We start from the raw sequence: 20,319 nt of genomic DNA on the forward strand, positions 1-20,319 counted from the left end.
AAAAATCTGGAGACACACATATATGTAACACAAAAATTTTAATTGTGCTACATATGCGCATATATATTTATCTATATACTCACAGAACATATATAAACATACATGATTCAAAACATTCTTCAAACGAACATACTAACTATAACTCCTGCAAAAATAATTTCTCTTTCAATTTTTGGTAGCTTTCCAAAATCTAATTCTGCTCCCATTGATATCAGAGGCAGAATTTCCAATACCCTCAGTAGTTCAGAATGAGGCCCTCAGAAATGCAAATAAGGCATATATTTAAGGACATTAAGTATATATTCATAAAATCTAACTATTCAAGGGTGGACTTGGCACATTACCAGGTTAACCTCCCCAATATACTTCCAAAATAAAATTTAAAATGCCGAAAATGCTTACCACTTTCAAAACAGGCATCAAATGTAAGATGTCCTTTTTTAGGCTGTCCACAGTAACCAGCTGGGAGGACAGTGTACTTGCTCACATTCCCTGCTATAACATCATCACTTCCTACGTCACTACCTGTTGCTGTAAAAGCAAACAAACAAATAAATAAATAGGTAGATAAACATGAGTATGAAACTAAAAACTATAAAAAACAATGGATATTCCCTCATGCTTTTCTACGCAATATGGAATTTGCATCATTTAACATAGACACAAGTAAATGCATTCCTTCTTTTTAACATTTACTCAATGATTTGTTTGTATTAATGGTATCATGCATTAAATCTGTAAGTATCAAACCACGCAAATATTCCACTTAAGTTCCTGTTTTAGTAAGAGAAATAATGCTGTCTGGAGAATCTGACTTTCCTCAAAAAAGGAGAATTTCAGAAAGCATTCTGCAGCCAGTCCCCGATCATCCTGTTGCCGTGAGTGCTGAGGAATACCTATCCCTTCGGAGGAGTGAGCGACACATCAGACAGAGACAAAGTCTGTTTGTTCTCCAAACATTAGGACCCTCACTCTAGTTTTCAGTATGTTCTCATCAGCACTGAATTCAGAAAGAAAATAGGAATCCTTTATTGGAGCAGCGTTAGGTGGTTTAAATACAACACAAAAAGTGATATGAATGACATCACTTGACACAGTTTCTGGAGCAGCCTCATACAGAGATCTGAGCACAGGACTCCCTAGGTCAGTGCCACAGATTCTTGCTCCAGCCTATGCTTCTCCCTTAATGCGTCCCAGGGAAGTCTTCAGAGCCGCTGAGTGCAGGTCTGTTTTTTTGCACCTCAGTAAAGTTGAGGCTACTGCACACAGTAAATGCTCTTTCACTTCTTTCCAAGCCACTGCCAAGGACTGATGCTTTAACACAGTCTCCAGATTCTTTCCCAAACCTGTTCAGCTCTGATCTAATGCCTCTCCTTCTGCTCCTGGAGGAATTATGAAGTCCTTTACTGGGCAGATGTTTTACTGGTAATTCACAACATACTCAGCAAGGAACTTGCACATTCACTACAATATATATGACACAATTGAAATATTTTATTCTGTTCTATAACTTTGTTGCCAATAATAATAACTTGATTACATATCCTACAGTAGGCGCTCTTTTTCTTAAAGCTCCAGCTCCTTGATGTCTGCGACTTTGTGAGGATCTGCTTTTGTTTTTACAAAAAGCAAGTTTCCAACCTGCTCGGTTGTAAAAAGCATGCAGAAGGGCTCTAGACCTCAGAAACCATAATTATTTTCAAAATCACAAAGATTTTTAAATCAATCTCAAATGACTTTTTGAGACTTGACTCTTTACGTTTTAGTGTTTTGGGTCAGCATTATTGAATCTGTATCAGTGCAATATTCCAAATTACAATAAAGATGCCAATAAGTTTAGTGAAGACACACTTTTTAGCTTTAGCATAATTTTTCTTTGCAGGAAATCACATGAATTCAACTTGATACTATACTAGACAATGTTAAATTATATTTCTCAAGCATAACTAAATCATATCCTTCTTAAATTTGGTATATTCATACATATGTGTATGTGTGTATATATATATACACATACATATATACACATAGTTTTTTTCTTTAAAAACCTGTAAGATGAAATTAAATCCTATCTAATGAGACAGACAGCAAAGCATAAAAGGATACTGAGTCTCCACTACATGCTGTGTCCATATCACATATGCATGGGTCAAAGAGCACTGGAATTCATATTGACCAGAAAATATAGATGTGCAGGCATTAAGGCCTGATTTGTAAATTATTGGAAATACAGTATATGCTACTGTTCTTCATTTATTGTTTCAGATGCTCATGGAACAGTCTCTTAGCAAGTCTCCTCTGGAAATTGAAACTACACCCCTGTTGCCTCTGAATGGCTATGGCAAACAGTCTACCAATATCAAAAGGATGCAAGAGTAGGACAGAGGATTGATTGCATAAAGTTCATTACATGCCAGAAACTCCCTTCAGAGAAATGACATCACTTTTTACTTTGATCTCCATAAAGATGCTTCTGCCTGTAGAGCACTGACCTTGTCCTCGCCCACTGACAGCAGGACTAGCCACTGTGCGTCAGACCCCAACTTACTCAGCAGGACCTGCCCTCCAAAACGAGCTTGGCAGTCTGTACATGGCGCAGGGCTGGATGCACCTGCCATCTGCTCCACTGAGGACCGTGGCATGGACCTGCTTCATCAGCGATGTGTATAGGCACAAAGAGTGCACGTGTTCCAAGGATTAGGGTAGGCAGACAGTAGCTTTCAGCATGTTCCCTCAATTACCACCCTCATACAAGATAATCTTCACATTAGCCGCTTGTTCACAAACATGTCACAGGACTTGCAGTATGTTCAGTGCCCCAGTGTGAACTTCTTCAGTGATTTTGGGGGAAAACATTGATTTTCTATTTTATCTTGGAAAGGTAAAAAAAGAGAAACATTGCATATTTTTTCCTGCATTATCCCTAGCTGCTACTGTATTGCTATTTTAATTTTTTTATACATATTGTGAAGACACAACAGCACCATTCCTCTGTTTTCTTTTAGGGCAGGCAGAAGGTATTTCCTCTTTTTCTGTTTCATTCAGCTTTTCTTCCTGTCTACTCTCCTGGAAACTTCTTCCAATCTCCTGCTGATAAACTCTTAAGGCTACTTAGTTTAAAAAGCTAATTTAAAGCACAATTGTAATTTGTCAACTTCTTGCCTCCTGAAACTAAATGTCTTAACTTCTGTAATTTTAAGGTTTTAGTGATACTACTGGATATCTTTGCAATTGTTTTTTGTTCTTTTCTTTAAAAAAGCAGCTACATACATGTCATGTGCAATAAAGTGTGATCTTCAATTGGATCTACTTCTTTCACTGGAGCACTCTAATATGTATATTCTGCATGGATTCTCTAGTATTTCAAGAGTTGGATTTGTATTGCAGCCTCTTTCTCAGTATGGGCACTAATAGGCTTTTCCTGCTCTATCCAGCTGCCTATTTTCATGACTCTTAAACAAATTTAGAACTTTTGAGACTGTAACTCCCACTCACATTTGGAAATTAAGAGTTATTATAAGGGAGAGACTTATACTCTTGGAGTGAGGACTTATACTTGTGTGAGGACTGATTACCTGAGCCTTGCTTCCTTAGAAAACAAAACTCAGAAAAAAAACCTGTAATAAAGAAAGACAAAAACTGGGGTTTTTTTCTATTTCATAATAAAAATTTATGAGGACAGAAATTTTCCATACTACTGCATGATGTCTGCCAAAATATGTCTGCAGTGTACATATTGAAAACTTTATCTTCCCTGTCAAATTACACTATCTAGCAAATTGCAGTACCCAAAACATTTGTTTCCAAATAGGGATGAAAAAACAGCGATTATTTTTTTAATATTTGAGAAAGTAAAAAAAAAGAAAACAACTTAGTATTTGCATATTACATTATACATGAATATTAAATAATGGCAGAAATGTATAATAATATAACTAGCTGTTCATCCTTCTGACATTGGTTCGGCACTTTCTTCACTGTCTACTGCTTGAACAACAAATATTTAACAATAGAAAAACTTCTGTGTTAGAGAAAATGAAAAGAAATGTGTAGAAGGCATATGATGGAATGACGGGATGATAATATCTTATTTCACTCTAATAAATAGGGCCACTGAGGCCCCTAGAAATAGACTTTTGGTCTGTACTGACTTTTTGACATTTAAATGGGTTACAGGGGATGATGGATGTGACATAAAGCTCCATTTGTTTTATTTTTATATTGAAAACTATTTCACACAAATGTTACAAGCAATTCATATTGGCCCTGAATGATGAAAACAGCTTATTAATTAAAACTGACCTTTCTATACATAAATGTATTCCACCTCTTGAGGCAAAACACCTTAGCTGAGGTAACAAATTATATCAATGTATTACTGACACCAGAGCTAAAGGGTCTGTCAGGCTTTCTATTATATACTCATATTTCCAGAGATACATAAATTCTGAATTAAAAATATGTATATCTAGTTTAACACTGGCATATAAATTCCCAGTCACGGAAGAAATTTGAAACTTTATTCTCTTTGAGAAGTACTGTAACAGGGAATAAAGAGAATTTACACCTTTTCTTCTTTTTCACAATCCAAAAAAGTTAAAAATTAAATAGTGTGCAATATTTATTTTTAATAGAATTATTATTTGCAATTTCAAGGTTATTTGTTTTAGATTGAATAATTACCCATAGCAATCTAGGACATTTAAACTGTTTACTTCAAATGTAAAATCGCTACTTCCTCTTGATACTTTTAGCTATCTGTTTTTAACCTATGGAGCTTGGCAGCACTGCTGATACAATTTCTTTAAAACCAGTAACACCACAGGCAAACTTAGACCTGAACAGGAAATCTGTGTAGCAGTATGGCCGTGATCATGCCATTTGACACGATGCATCCCTCTGCATCATGCAGCTCTTCAATTCAGAACAGCAGCCACAGGAAAACCCTTTTCTTAGTTTCTGTTCAGGGCCGCTTTCCTCAGGACCCATACTCTGGTTGCAGCTAGTCAAGTAACTCAACACGCAGAATCAAGGGTACAGAGAGAAGTCAGAGAAAACCTGCAGATCTGCCCCAAGAATGCAGGAGTTGCCAAGGACCACAGGGAAAGAATGGGAGACAGGAAGCCTACCGAGAGCAGAGGAGTGAGACGACCAGACTCCTGCTGCTGCTAATACTTCCAAGTGCCAGCTAAATATAGTAGGCTTCTTGTAATTCCTAAAAGATAGCTGGGAAACACTTCTTAGATAAAGATGATAGAATTAGAAGAGATTATATTTGTAATGCTGCCATCACAAGACAGTGTAGAAGCAGCCAGAAGACAGAGCTACGTCTCCTCTTCCAGCTAACTGACAAATTCAGAAAATCTGCCCCATCATTGTCTTTAGACGATGCAGAAGGAAGCAGTGAGGTAACTGTGTCTCAGCAAAGTCTTTCCAGCTGCTCCTCCCTGGCCCAGTGTAGCCAGTGTTATATCCAGGAGTAAGAATAAAATCATCAAATAACCTATTATTCAAAGTCATTTAATAATATTAATCTCCCCTTGTATATTCTTTATCACACACTACTGTGGTATATTATCTGTAATTAATTTCTAAACCACCAAAACTACAGTTTAGTCTTTGAACGTCATGTTATTATCTAGCACAGGTGCATTATGGCCATACCAGTCCTCTGGCACGCCCTGCCCGGGTGATAAAGGACAGGTGAGGCGACTGGCCTACGCATAGCCTCTATTGCTGTATATGGCAAACACACACGGATTATCGGATGGGGCTTCATGCTTGCCTGTCCAGCAGATGCAGCAGCGTTGCTGAGAATGTGTGATCACCTTCATACGGAGAGAAGTGAGCATGCTGCTTTATGCCATAAGTCCTCTGGCTAATAAAGAGATATTGTCCTCACAACTGGGGAGCCCTAAGTAGATTTTCTTGACTGAAGGCGAAGACGTATGACAGAACCCTGTGGAGAAGGGAAATAGGGACTTCAATCGGAAACAAAATTTACAGGCAGAAAGAGAATTAACTGCAGTACACACTGCATATTACACTTAAGGAGATCAGATTCTTCTTTGAGAAAAGGTTAGATAAGACAACCAAAGGCAAAAATAACTTAGCAAAGAAATTTTCTCTGACTCTACTTCTTATTTTGTCCACTTTTTGTCAGAGGTTGTAAGTCACAGAGCTATTTTATTCTAATTCTTCATAGCTTAAACTCCTGGAATCTCCAGCAAATCCCTTGGATTTACTTTTAGCACGGTATTAAACGTTAACAGCAATTTTCTATCAAGTATAAAATCTGTAGGTGTCTGAAATCTATATAAGGAATAGTATAAGTTTTTAAAATAAGACCTGGACAGAGCTTTCTGGTAACTGAATGCAATCACTGTATTGTCACCTTGGATCTCTTTCACATCAAAGTAGTGAAAATGAACAAAATCAATTAAAAGGAACGAGGATTCTTAGGAGCAAGAGTTTGGAAAGTTCCAGAACTTCTCCTAAACTGAAAGAATAAAGCCAATTTTTTTTTTCATTTAGGCAAAGATGAAAACATAGTATTTGCTACAGACAGTAAATATCATGCAAATGTAGGTAGGAGTATATTTTCCAAAAACTGCAGGGTTTCTAGAGGGATTTATCTCTTTAGCAAGTAATAGTTATTCTCTCAGCTGGGTAAACAACAAGCCCACTTCCAGCTGTGACAACCTTCCGCATCCGTGGAGTTACCAGCCAGCAGCTACGCTCATGCTACATTAGCTAGAAGGAAAGCATAGACACATTAAAATAGGCATAGAAAAATACAGGGTGAATTTGCCTAGAAAACCTACATCATTCTTATAATCAGACTTTCTGCCTAATAAGGGTAGTCAAGTAGAAAGGTAGGGCAGCACGAGAAGATAGGATAACTGCAAATCAACTTCAAAGAAGTCTTCTCTAAATATTACAAACGTCAGCAAGAAACTTCTCAATTTACTCTGTTATTAGAACCTAATTTTAGAACAAAATTAGGATATATTTTTTACTACTGATTTTTCTGTCATTAGCAAAAGAGAACTACTATATTCTACTTTGCATCAGACTGTTCAGAAAAGAAATGAACTCAGATGACCATACCAAAATCAAGTCACTTGGTCTACAAAATGCATTGACAAGGACTGTATTTTCCTTATGGCTAAGCTAACACCAAATGGAGTAAAAGCGTTACAGATTTTAAAATGCAACCATGCCAGCAACTTTAATTTTCCTTTACCTATATTGGCCAAGAAAATTCCCATTGTTTAAGGTTCTGATAACCATCTTCTCATCCTCCAGGGGCAAAGAGAAGTTCTAAGACACACTAACAAAGAGCCTTATCAGCCTGGAGCAGTATAGTTATTGTAAACCCACACAGAGGAATGAACCTGAACTCTCAGTATAGTTTGCAATAAACAGAAATACAATCAGGGAAATTCAGATAGGGAAACATTCAGATTTGGAAGTCCTATTAGCTCCAAAATATAACAAGACTCTACATGGATGTTGCTCAGCTCATCTTTTGGACTGGCAACATTTATGGAGGGTATGCCAATAATGGTGTCTTCCACCACCAGGAAAACTGCAGAGCCCCTCTCTATAGATTTGTGTAATTTTAGCAAATTCTTTGATTCCTGCATTTGTAGAGAAAACTTCAATAAATCTCTGTACTCCTAATAGCTAGTTACGTTCTTCTGTTCTTTAATTTTTGAAATAAAGGCTGTTATATCAATGCCCCAGGCTACAGCAACACAGATATTCAGGACGACCTGTTATGTATGGCATCAGTTATGAATGCTCCATAAATATCCTCAAAATCCTACAGTCAGCAGCAGACAGGAACTTTGATTTCCAATTCCACTGGCTTCAAAAATGCTAAGGAAAAGAAGAAAAAAGAACTATCATTTGTAACTTCACAAACACTTATCCTTTAGCAAGGTAGGTAGCAAGCATGACCCTGAGAATCTGAACATACAGCAGAGAGTGATGTCAGTCTGAAATTAGCTTAATTCACAGTCTCTGTGATCTGAAAAGAAATGGAAAAAATTATGTTAAGACTACAGTTCCCAGGGCTTGGAAGAATACCCAACATGGTACCAACCAAACTTGCTGCCTCACATACCCTTACTGCACCCATATTGTCAGTACTGGCTATTTCAAAGGTCTAGCAGAACAAGGAGAATGCTTCACAAATAGGATTCTCACACAGCCTGGTCTAACTTTACAAATTAGTAGCACATTGTATTGTTATTTAGAAACCTAATTTGAGATATAGCATCTTCACAGTAATTGTCTCTTCAGTTACTTGCCACCCACAGTTTGACCAACAGATTGGTTGTCAAATGTCTGTCTCAAAACTGTAAGAAGATACCCATATCCAAGAAAACATGCAGAATAAAAGCCAAGAAGAATTGTAGCTGAGATTGTCAGGTAAGTTCTGAGCTTCATAAAAGTTCTGGAACTACTCTGGAAAAATAAACTGTATGCTCACTGCTATGGATTTTAAAAAGCTTATGGTAGGTTATATAAAGAAGAAGGAAATATTGTCATTTCTTTTTTTTAATTTTACTGCACAGGTTACTGTTTCTACAGAGGTTACCAGACAACAAATCTTTTTATCTGACCAATGCAATTTCTTGGGTAATGCACCATTAACTTTTTCTTTTGGGTTAGAAGGGACAGCTATGCCTAAGATAACTCTTTAGACATACATGTCCAAACCGATTTACTCAAGCAGAAGGTACGGCATAGGTGTCCAGTCAAAGCTGGGACTGGAAAAAAACTTGTTTTTATATGCAAACATGTCAAAGCAAAACAAGCAGTAACCAAATCCTTCATCTTTGTCTACAAGATGTCATATGGGGTCTCCACATAAGGCTTGGTAGTACTCCAAAGAATATTTAGCTTAAAAGCTCACAGTGAGCAGAGAGCAGGAGCCCAAGGATAAGCAAGAACCGAAAAGTATGTAAGGTACTTAGCCCAAGAGAAAATCATTAGCTAACTGGCTGATTAAGTATGAAAAGATGATGAGAAATCTCCACTATACAGTCCGTTCAAAAAAACTTGATTCAGATAGTTATCAATGGCAATTATAGCTCCTTTAGAAAATCTAGTGAAGAACACTGAACTGAAGGCAATAACTGGCAGACAGATACTGCTCTGAACAATGATCCTCACTCCTCATGGCTGGGATTGTCTTAAAAGTTTATAAGAAAAGAAAGTCAACCTGTGTTGACTTGTATAGGCTTTACATTTAATATTTGTTTCCAGTCTTGAACTTTAATAATCTTGACTTCAAACTTTACCTCAAAATATTTATTTTCTGTGAATCAATATGGAACCAAAAAGCTCAAAGTGTGTTCTCTCCGGAGAGATAACAAAAAGCAGGGAATGCAAGCTATGGTGGGAGCAGCACACCCAAAGTTGTATGTGCAACAAACAGTGGGAATTAGGAAAGTTCAGGTAACTGCCAACTTTTAAAATAATGTCAAGAGGGCTTTGTTGCCACTTGATGCCTTTGGAGCTCTCAGAAGGCAATGCCTTCTTGTCAGAGGTAACTGGCAACGGATTTTTTTGTATCTCTCTAGGGAACCCAGAAATATCCCAGAAGATATGAACAGTTTTTCCTCATAAAAGAAAAAAGTAGCAATAGATTCTTCACACTCAGTAAAGAAGAAAAAAGAATATCTATTACTCTTTCTACTGTACTGTATAATCCCTAATCTCTCCATAAAATACTCATCACTAGAGAGGAAAAATACCCTGAAAAATTAGTAGTACCAAATACGTTAACTGAAAATATTTATTTAAAAATATTGTAAGAAGCAGTGAATTACATCTAATATACAGATTTATTCTTTAACAAGTATTTGGCATCTTGATAATATCAAAGATATCACATGATGCAACTGTTGCTATAGTAGCAATACTTCTTTAATCAAAAAACAGATAAAACAAAGGCATAAAACATATAAATTGTAAACATAAACGTGACGCATCATATATATCCCCAATAGCAGAGAAAGGAGTAAATAACAGCTAGAGAGCTCAGCTAGACCTCACAGCTGCATCTGAAAAAAGGCAATTGTATCTGCAAGCATAACCTATCTGGGAAATAAGATACAATTCAGAGAATGAGGTCTGCGTAAGAAGAATAGAAGATGTCAAAAATAGGTCCAGAAGGGTCTAGGAATTCAAGTTCTAGGTCAGCAATAGATTTTGGGGGTGTTTCTTACTGAGCAAGAGGAAATTTTGGGTCTCAGGATTCTGAGGCAAAGAGGAACTGAAGAGTTAAACCTGATCCCTCGTGTAGTACTACCAAACTTCAATGGGCAACACTTTTTCTTAGGGTTGTATGTGTCTTCAAATTCTGTAAGTAACTAATTTCCCAAAGACTAGGACTGCATATGACCTACTAAAAATACTGAGTCAAAAAAGGCACACAATTGCAGGGTGTGGAATTGTAGTTGGCAGATGTCAGATAGGGCTAAAACTCATGTAAAATTGAAAAAAAAAGGTTGGTGGCAGTGTCACACACATTGGTAGTATCCTAAAATGCTGTAAATATTTCTCATGCTGCATAATCCTGAACCACATCAGCTTTTATACAGCTGTTTTTGTAGTGTATGTTGGGGAGGATGCAGAAAGTGGGAGGAAAGGAAAGACCCATGGTTATACACTATAGCCCCAGTGGTTGCCATAAGCATGGAGCACTGATTTAACAAAAGCAGGACATATAGCTGAAACTGTCAGGTATACTAATCAGACACTTGTCTATACCAGACATTTTCAGAAATCTTTCTTTGGCAAGGGTTTTAAACACAGGATGATTACCTGCAAAATGCTTACTAAAAGGTGTTTCAGAACAACCTTAAGAAATAGCACCAGCCAAAGTATACTGATTCAGTCAGTTCCAGCTGATACAGATCAAACTTTAATTTCAATGGATAATACCTCAAGTTTCATATAGAAGGTATTAAGTAAATGTCTTGCTAGATAAATGACTTAACCCCTATTTACACTAATGAAGCAACAGCAGATCTGGCCTAAGGACTACACTGACCATTTCTTTTCTATGCAGTAAAATCACATTTTACTGTAAATTCTGTTCTTCAGTATAAGAACATTACTTCCTCCACAGATTTTTTTATCTGCACTATATATTCTGGAATAAACAGTTTTTTCCAATTTAAGAGCACAAGAAAGACATGTTGTTGAACAACAATCAGATCATGATAGCTTAACCAGGAGTGTGCACCATGCCAAGCAGATGGTCTTCGACCTTCAAGAACAGCATAATTAGAATTGTTCTAATGATAGAATAACTGAAGGAAGTCATGACAAAACAAATATTTGAATTAAAAAATAAATCATACTGAGGCAAGCTAAATACAACAAAAACACCTGATATAAAGCAACAAATGTAGTGATCCTGACCCATGACTATGTAGCCTTCAATGACTAATAAAGCTAAAATCTCTACAAGCCAACAACTTTGTGCGTCTCTCTTAAGAAAACCAGCTGATCCTTAGCTGGGAAACTGAAGAAGATTCGATAGATGATCCTGATATAACAGAGGAGTAGATTTATTTCAGCTTTCTCAAAAGGCCAAGGCTTAATTCATTTTATTTGTCCTAGGTTTCACACCTCTCAGTCCTGATAATCACTTTCAAACTGCTTGCCCACAAAAGCTATCCCACAGTAAGTAGTAAGTATGAAGTGCTGCAGAAGTCTTTCAAGAGTATTGGAGAGGTCAGGTAAGAAACTTATAAGGAGTGTTTTTTCTCCTTTTTTGTATGAAAATTACACCTCTAATGTCTTAATATGTTTGCTGATTGAGCAGGGGCTTTCCAGACCAGCATTTAAAGAGACATCTATACTGTATTCTGCAAGGCATGAGCTTAACTGCTATCATTCAAACAAGGCTGAAGGAAAACAGCTATAGTTGTGATGTTGTGCCTGAGATAATAAGCTATATTATGCATATCAATTCAGGTTCAGCACTGATGAAATACAGCTGTGGATTCTAGTTTGGTCTGCCTTTGTTCTCATTCTTACATATTCCCTAGAAGCAATAAGCCTGGCAACTCTGGACACAGCATAGACGTGGTACACACCAAACCCATTATTCAGAGGTATTTTGATTTTTTGCTGCCTGAAGAGGGCTACTGTACTGTTTGATGGGTACTGTACTGTTTGCAGTGGATACACCTGTCCAGAGAAGAAATATATATTTTTTTTTATCAGTGAGTAAGTCTAGCATTCAGGACACTTTATTGAAATTCCTGACTCAACCACTGTCATCTTTATGCCAGTAACGAACCCTTGTGCCGTGGAAGACTGGCTCTTCCACGAGGGCTCCACGGAGCACCAAATCCTGTGGGGAAGTACATCAGAGGCTTTGCACCGCACCATTACACTTTTTTCTTCAAGACCCAAAATTTCACAAATGATTGATCACAAAATGGAAGAGAGAGAGTGGTATGGTACTGTAACTGCTAGTGCTGTCATTGACGAGTGTGAAAGGGAAGCCAGATAAACGAAAACCAGGCAACGTAAGTTCACTTGACACTGTCAGTCTTTTGTATTGTGCACCATATTTCATGCGTCCTTCTTTGGGCTGAATATTTATTTTTCATTGGCTCTTGAATATGTGTGATTTAAACTTCTTTTTTTCCTTGCTTGCTATTTATTTTTTGTTTAGAGGTATGCATGTCTTCCATCAGTCAATTTAAGTCAATTAGCAGTAGCCTCGGACACAGCATGAAAGAAGCTGATTTTTTCACTTTGGAGTTTAAATCTTTTTCACTAGTATATTTAAAATAATTTGGGGACTTTAGTAATAGTTTTGGAATAATTTGTTCCCTGAGGTTGTTGAAATTAATCACACTATTAATTACTGACATCATTATAATTACTTATTGAAACAACTCCTGTAACTTGAGAATAGTCTCTTTCTCTCTACTCTCTGAAACAGTCCATTCCAAAAAGTAGTCCTTTAAGCCATTGATAATTTCTTCCACGAAGTATTGCCCTCTCAAATAGCTGAATTTACTCTTTATTTAATAAACATTTTAATAGAACCTAGTATTTCATATCAAATCATTAGATCACTGGGGCAGTTCATTTTACTCACAAAGTGGTAAGTACTAGAGAACAAAATAGTTGATTTAGACCCTATTTTCTAAAATAAAAACGTCAGCAAAGCAAACTTGATCTATTAATAGTCTTGCATTAGAAATGTAATAACAGACATTTCACTACAGCAAACACTACTAACTAATATACTATATACTGCATTTTTAAAATTAAGCAAGTGTTCAGTTGACAGTATATTTAGAGGAATGTGAAATGCATAGGAAGTACTTCTAGTATTCAGAAGACAAGTCAAAATACTGTCTACAAGACTTATAGAGAGAAAGCTCTGAGATCAAACTACTGTTTACTTCTACTGCTTAGAAGTAAAATAACCAGCAGACATAGCCATATTCTCCGTCGTCACAAAACATCTGTGACTGAGCAGTACTACAGATTGTGGGTGCAGGTAAGTAGTACAGCAGGAAGTTAACCTTCCAATGCTATCTTAGATAGACGCTTCCTCTGAAATAACCCTACTGGCTCTCGATTTGTGCAGATTATTTTAGAATATTTCCTTAATCAAATGCATGTTATCTGATATGCAGTTTATATGCATGAAAATATGTTGGTCACATAATAGGTGTTACCCAGCTGTAAAGTCTACTGTAATCATACAGTAACATTACTGATTATTCCAAATGAAGACATATCACTAGAACTATAATGAATACATTTAGGCTTTCTTTGAATGGATTTTGAAGACTGATTTCTGCTGTTCTGCTCTGGGGTTTCATAGGAACTTATGTTCCACTTTCTTTTGTGCATATTTGCATTCAAAAAATTTTTCAAGCCGATTGTGACACAATACATAAGAGGAAAATCCTGTCAGTTTTCACTAGTGGTTGGGAGATTCACTGCTAAGTAAATAGCTTTATGAATTAGCAAGTAAATGAAATACATCAAGATAACTATATATATAGTTTATTTAATTAATAATAATTCTTTAAGACAACTACTTTCTCCTCCCACTCCCTTTTTTAGGATTGATTTTTGCCACAACGTCTCTACAAAATTAGTTAGTTAACCATATTGAGAGATCAGGGGCACTAAGTATATTTGAAAACATATGTATCAGATTGTATAACTTTTAGTCTCTAATCTTCATACATCTCTTGTCTTAAATCAGAGCCAATCATGAAAACACTTAACTATAAACATAGACCCCTGAATAGCTTTACTTATGTAAGTAGTCACATCAAATTCAATGCAATTTCATACTCATTGGCATTTGCAGTATCAGGGACATAAATTTAATATTAAAGTCCACATTTTTGAATTTGCACAGCCTGTGGCAAAATAAAAATGGAAATATGATTAATATTTTGATAGGGCAGAGTTTTTTCAAACCATTCCAAAATATGAATAGTAAAATTACTTCAAAACACATATTTAAAAAGTTACGGTTAAAAAACATAGCACTCCAGAGTTATAAAGCGGCAAACTTAGCTTCTGTGGCAACGGCAAGAAAATGATAAGTTGTGGGGATGATGTGACACGAAAGCTGGGACATGGAACACATAACATACGTACTGACAACCAACTCTCAATTATGTTTAATTTGGGTTACCTCTATTGTAGTTTAATTGCAGAGAGAGTCTGAGTCTGGAAGGACTTACTAGCTGAGGTGCAACGTAATCTAAACATGGCAATTCTGTATCAAGGCTTTGCATGCCAAGTGCTTTGAGGGAATTATTTGAGAAATCTGAGCTGGTTTCTAAAGGGTCACATAGCTCTAGAAACGGGCAGCACAATTAATCCTCCAGAAACAAAAGTGATATAGCATAATGCAAACACTTAATGGGTCTGCTAGAAATGTCTGCATCCAGCAGCACCACTGCTGAACAGATGAAGCAGTGCCGGACCTAAGTGACATCAAGAGCAAATACCTGTACCAAATTCCTCTCCATATTCTGTAGCACCTCATTTATCAGTGGTTTGGTGCTTTCTGTTATCATGGTATCCAGGCTCTGTATTTTTCAGATTGAAGGTTGACTCTGTGGTCATTTCAGTGTATTGCCCTGGTCCCTAAACAGCTGTTGCTGGAGGCAAAAGAAGCAGGTGGAAGGAAAATGGTCTTTAAGTGTAGATAAGTTGCCCATTTCTGCTGTAAAAGACAACAACTGTTGTTATTAGGTATCCCCTTTGCTAATGAGGTCTGTGCTGCAGAACTGTCTTTCCCAGCCCTGTTACTGGCACCATGTGGAGATTGAGCTAGTTACCTTTTAATTTAGCTAGCTGAATTTAAAAACTATTTTAATGAGCATTGTAGTTATGAAGCCCAACTCTAAAAACTAGAAATGCTACTTATACCATATAAGTGCATGCTGAGGTTGGTTTGGATTTTTGCATAAGATTTCTGCCTACTAAATACAGTGACAGTAACACTTAAAGAAACTTGCAGAAACTTTTGTTCTACAAATTTCAGTACAAAACCTATTAAAATTCTCACTATGTCTCATTTTACTTTTTACAAATTGAAAAACCTCCTCTCACAAGTGATAATAATTAATAGGGTGCTTTGAACTTCACTGAAATAAAAAATGTTGGGAGGCTTGAGGTTTCAAAAGCTTTGATTATTTGTCAAAGAAAGAACTGTTTGAAATATGGCTAGGAAATGGTAAACCATTAAGAGGTGGCAACTGGAATTTCCAGTACCTTCCTGTTTCTCTTTCTTTTTCTGAAATTATATCTTCTGGCTGAATAAAACCTTCATTAGTGTTTCTCAGGTCTCCTTATATGGCAAATTATGCAATAGAAATATGATCAAAGCTATAAGCACCAAAAATACATTAGTAGCTCTTCTTCAGTGAATTCTTCTAGTGGGGATCGTTTCCGCTACATAACTGAAAAAGTTGGAAATAAGTTGAATATCAGTCTAACAGTAACAGAATATAATAATTATTTTTCTGTAGCAACTACAGTAACTTCCTTCTGTAAATCACTTCAGTGAATACTTCAACTTAAGCAGTAAAAACTGAAGTAGTTAATAGTCTTACAGAGTACTTCAAATTTACTAACAAACTTCTCCCTAGTATCCCACGGACTTTTGTTTGAACTGCTTAGGTCTAAAATGTATCCATATTGCTGGGAAGTTCTGGCAAATACGTTTGTTGAACAAAACATATTTAAAATTTACAAATACATCCTGCAGCATTTTATAAACAACCACAAATAGCTCTTTACGGTGTGTGAACATCTGCAAGCCTGGGCCCAGTACCCTCATAGTTTTCCACTGACTTTTTTTAATAATCTCTATAAGCTGGTAGGAGGATATAGTAGGCAGATCCCATTCATCATGAAGACTGCAGGTCCTCTTCCCAAGTACTGGAATTCAGCTATGTTTACAGGCCAGCAAACGGCAAAGCTAAATACTTGTGCAGTTTAGGAAATAAAGAATATTGTTTTTATACATTTGAATTCCAAAAAGAAGTTAAGAAAGGACGATTCAGTTAAAGAAATTAAATTTGCCTAGGGGACTAGAAATTAAATATTGATTAAATATTTTATAATAATAGTGATTAAATATTGTTAAAAGAATAACTATTATTTTAGAAAGAATAATCAGAAATTACCTTTTCAAAATAGTCCAAACTCAGCCCTATCACATTAAAATAACTAGAAAACATTGCAGAATTTACACAATTAATCACTCGATCCCTCCACATGCAGATATCTGAAAGAATAATCTGGATCTATAAGTATTTTACGAACTTTAATTACTACCAAATTTTGGAGAGGGATCTCAAAATCAGCATTCAGCAGTGGTTTAAAGTTGTGCTCACCGAAGCCAAGGTAGATCAACTCTGAACGCTTTTGAAAATTTTAACCTTTCTGTATGAAAAGAAATATGACTTAACACGGCACTGCCCTGCATCTATCATGACATGCAAATAAATATGAAAAACCTACTCATTCAGCTGAGAAAACTTCATCCCCATGCCAAGGGTCTTTGGTTTAAACACACATATTTATATCCCATCCAGTACTGACAGTAAATGCTTTTTTCGCTTTCACTAGGATTTTCAGTGACAATAGGCCAATATCAGAAATATTAATATATCACAATAATATCAGAAATAATAATATGCACAAAATGACTAGCAACGGTGAAATAAAACATATTAGAACTGTCAATCCAGATTGATTTACAGTTGTCCCAGATCGAAAACTATTACAGAATATGGGATAACCTGCACCCTTCGATCATTCAGGCCTTCAGAAGCAAGTCTTCCTGGAAGAAAAGCAATAGCTTGGGAAGAATGGAATAACTAGTGAAAGTTCAGGTGGATCCATGTGTTAAAAAGTTAAATTATTTCATATACTTTTTATTTTCTATTATTAGAAAGATAAAATGATTACACAATTATTTCTTAATGTCACATCTTGAGAGATGTCAAAACATTAGCAAATTCTGTACTCACTTTGACCTATTCATAAATTTCCTTTAGAGAAGTTAATAAGGTCATTTCTGTTACAGAACCAGAAAAATAAAGTTGATCTTTATCCCTGAACTAAACCAGCCATTTTACTGTGTCTTCTAAAAGTGTCAGACACCAAGGTCAGCTGAGCAGAACAGTAAGAATTCAAGCTAAGAAGCTCCTAAAAGTAAGTAAATAATCTTAATCACTTCCATTCGCCTGTAAACTCCATTTATGAAGATTAAGTTGCCTGGGAACCCAAATCAGCAAGCATCTGAAATTACTGCATATTGCAGAAAGCTGGTCCTAACGATTTAGAGAAACCAGCAAGCACCAAGGTGCCAACTGCAATGGGAAATTCATTAACCCAGGGTAAAGCAAGTTGACTTTGCAGCACTCTTACCAAACATTAGAATATAGAAACTAATTTAATGTATCTGCCCAGATGTCTGCCTAGGCCAGAGCGGATAGTGCTGGAATATGAACTCTGCAGTAGACAGATGTGAGATAATCTACCTTTCATACTAAGTCTCAATCTCCTTTCAAACACACAGCTTAAACCATGATATAGAAAATATTGCTGAGTATAACAGGCTAATAACAAATTCTAAGAATTTAAAAGGGTTGAAAACAACTTAGATGTATATATGCAAACAAGGAGAAGAAAATTAAATTTGACTTAAATTTGTTGAAAAATATTATTCAGTATCAGACAAGATTTAGGAAGAAATTTTGTTTTTAGAATCATCTTTTTATAACTGAAAATTACAGTTTTTCTGACATCTTTCCATGACACTGACTCTCATCAGACAGGATACTGAATTAGATCAGTAAGGAACGGTCCATAACGGTCAATCTCTGTGTTGCTCTGAAGCCTGGACAAGTGACTTTTAATTCCTCGGTACCTGAGTTGTCTCATTTGAAAATTAAAGATAGAAATCAATATTTCAAGATAGGAATATGAGATTTAGTTATCATTTGTGTGTTCTGATCTAGGAATAAAAACAGTAAGTTACAAAAATGCAACAGCAAGTATAATACAGTCATATTGGCTAAATCAATTTATGCGATTTGATAATGTTCAGCCCTACTGAAATGCATTTGCTCTTCTCACATCCATACATAAAAGATTTAACTTGTGTGACATATGGTTTCCAGCAGTAGATTCCTGGATATCTTGAAGACTGATCCAGGACTAACATATCGTAAAAACATAATAAGTAGCCAGAAAACAGCATGAAGAAGAACATTCCCTAATCACACTACGTGCACATAAAACAGTGTTAGAAACTGAATTTAGAAAAAAATTCTTTCTTCCGGAGTCTACCTTCCAAGCCCTTTCCTAAAAGTGGACCAAAATGTCAGGTTTGCTTCCCTCAGTTTTCCTAAGCCCCACTGATCTCTGAAACTTTGGTGTCTTTTCCCTATCTTCCTGGCTCTTTGCATTTTTCATTTCTCATCTGGTTTCTCCAGAGTAGAAGGACCCACAATTAAAGTTGCCAAATGGCCAGATAAGCATTGCAAAGTTTAAATAGAAATGTATCAGGCACATGCAACAAAACATGGCTTCAGCACAAGCTCAGGGAACCAACACATTTATGAGGAAATCACAGAACAGCTGGCTGTAACGGCTACATGTGAAAAAGTTCAGGACAAGGTTAAAAATAAAATGCCAACACTATAACACTATAGGTTTAAATAATATGGCAGGGGACACAGTATAAAAATAAGTTTAAACTAAGTTTAGATAAGTTTTTACCTAAAATAGAAATAGTGGAAATGTTTTATGTTGGAGAAAGGTTTTGACAAAGACATAGGAATAGGTAGGATGAAGTAGGTAGGAAAGTTGACAAACGGCCACTGGAGTTCATTTCCTGTTTCATGGTGCAGTTGCAGCTGATTAGCTGTGTTTAGTGTAGTGTTGCACCACAGAGTAGATGCAAAAATCACCTACCTCATGGACAAGTTTAATGTATAATAAGCTCCATAGTGTGAGTTCAGGGGTTCATAGACAGCACAGGTGAAAACAGACAGGGAAGTCAAGAGCCTTATGGCTGATCCATTTAGAAATAGCCTGTGGTATTGTTTTCCAGAGCGCAACAGCATTTTACATATTCATCACCTTTTTTCATCTTAAATGGTCCAAAAATATAAAATCAGTTCTATATATAATGCATCTTGATTACACATGCAGACACTTCTGAGGCAGAGAAGCATAGCACATGCACAGCAGCCAGCACAGCAGGCTAGAAAAAGGAACTCTTGGTCAAGGAACTCAGATAACTTATGTATGGTGCTATGGGATGTTAAATCTTCCCAAAGACCGTCATTATTTTAGTTTCATCCTCAAGACATTAGCGTCCCTAACTTTCATAAGTTCCTTGGGAGGGCTTTTATTTTCGTGTGGAAAAGACCTCAATTTCATTCTATTAAAATACAAAAGATCCCTGTCGCTTGTTATCGTTCATGAAGAAACACCAAACTTTAGTTTCACCCACAAACTTTTCTTCATCTGCGCAGTTAGAGTCGCTGTTAACGCGTCGGGAATAGGAGGAACTGCACTTGGGATCTTCACTAAGGAGACCCTCAGAGAACGAGGCGTGGGCCGGGAACACAAGACCGGCCGTGCGCTGTCCCTCTCGGCCTCGAGGCTCTTCACACATCCAGGCACCGGCCGGGGTGGGGCGGGGTGAGCACCTGCGGGTCAACCCCCCAGCCACCAGCCTTGCGCTGCCCTTTCAGTTCCAACCCCACG

The 20,319-nt window shown here is 36.6% G+C and overlaps 1 protein-coding gene across 5 annotated transcripts in view; it reads right to left on the reverse strand.

Moving 5' to 3' along the window:
• Window positions 1-20,319, reverse strand: part of AGBL4 (AGBL carboxypeptidase 4) — a 964,275-nt gene that overhangs the window by 943,367 nt on the left and 589 nt on the right. For 2 of the 5 annotated variants that reach the window (XM_068953087.1, XM_068953086.1), the window contains exons 2-3: window positions 5,786-5,959; window positions 403-531 (exon numbers count right to left, since the gene is read on the reverse strand). In XM_068953087.1, the coding sequence (XP_068809188.1) occupies window positions 403-531; window positions 5,786-5,852 (196 nt within the window). In that variant the 5' untranslated portion in view covers window positions 5,853-5,959. The remainder of the gene's footprint in view (window positions 1-402; window positions 532-5,785; window positions 5,960-20,319) is intronic. The other 3 variants (XM_068953088.1, XM_068953089.1, XM_068953091.1) reach the window with 2 other exon arrangements.

The sequence above is a fragment of the Struthio camelus genome, chromosome 8 (genome assembly GCF_040807025.1).
Source record: "Struthio camelus isolate bStrCam1 chromosome 8, bStrCam1.hap1, whole genome shotgun sequence".
Lineage (NCBI taxonomy): Eukaryota > Metazoa > Chordata > Aves > Struthioniformes > Struthionidae > Struthio > Struthio camelus.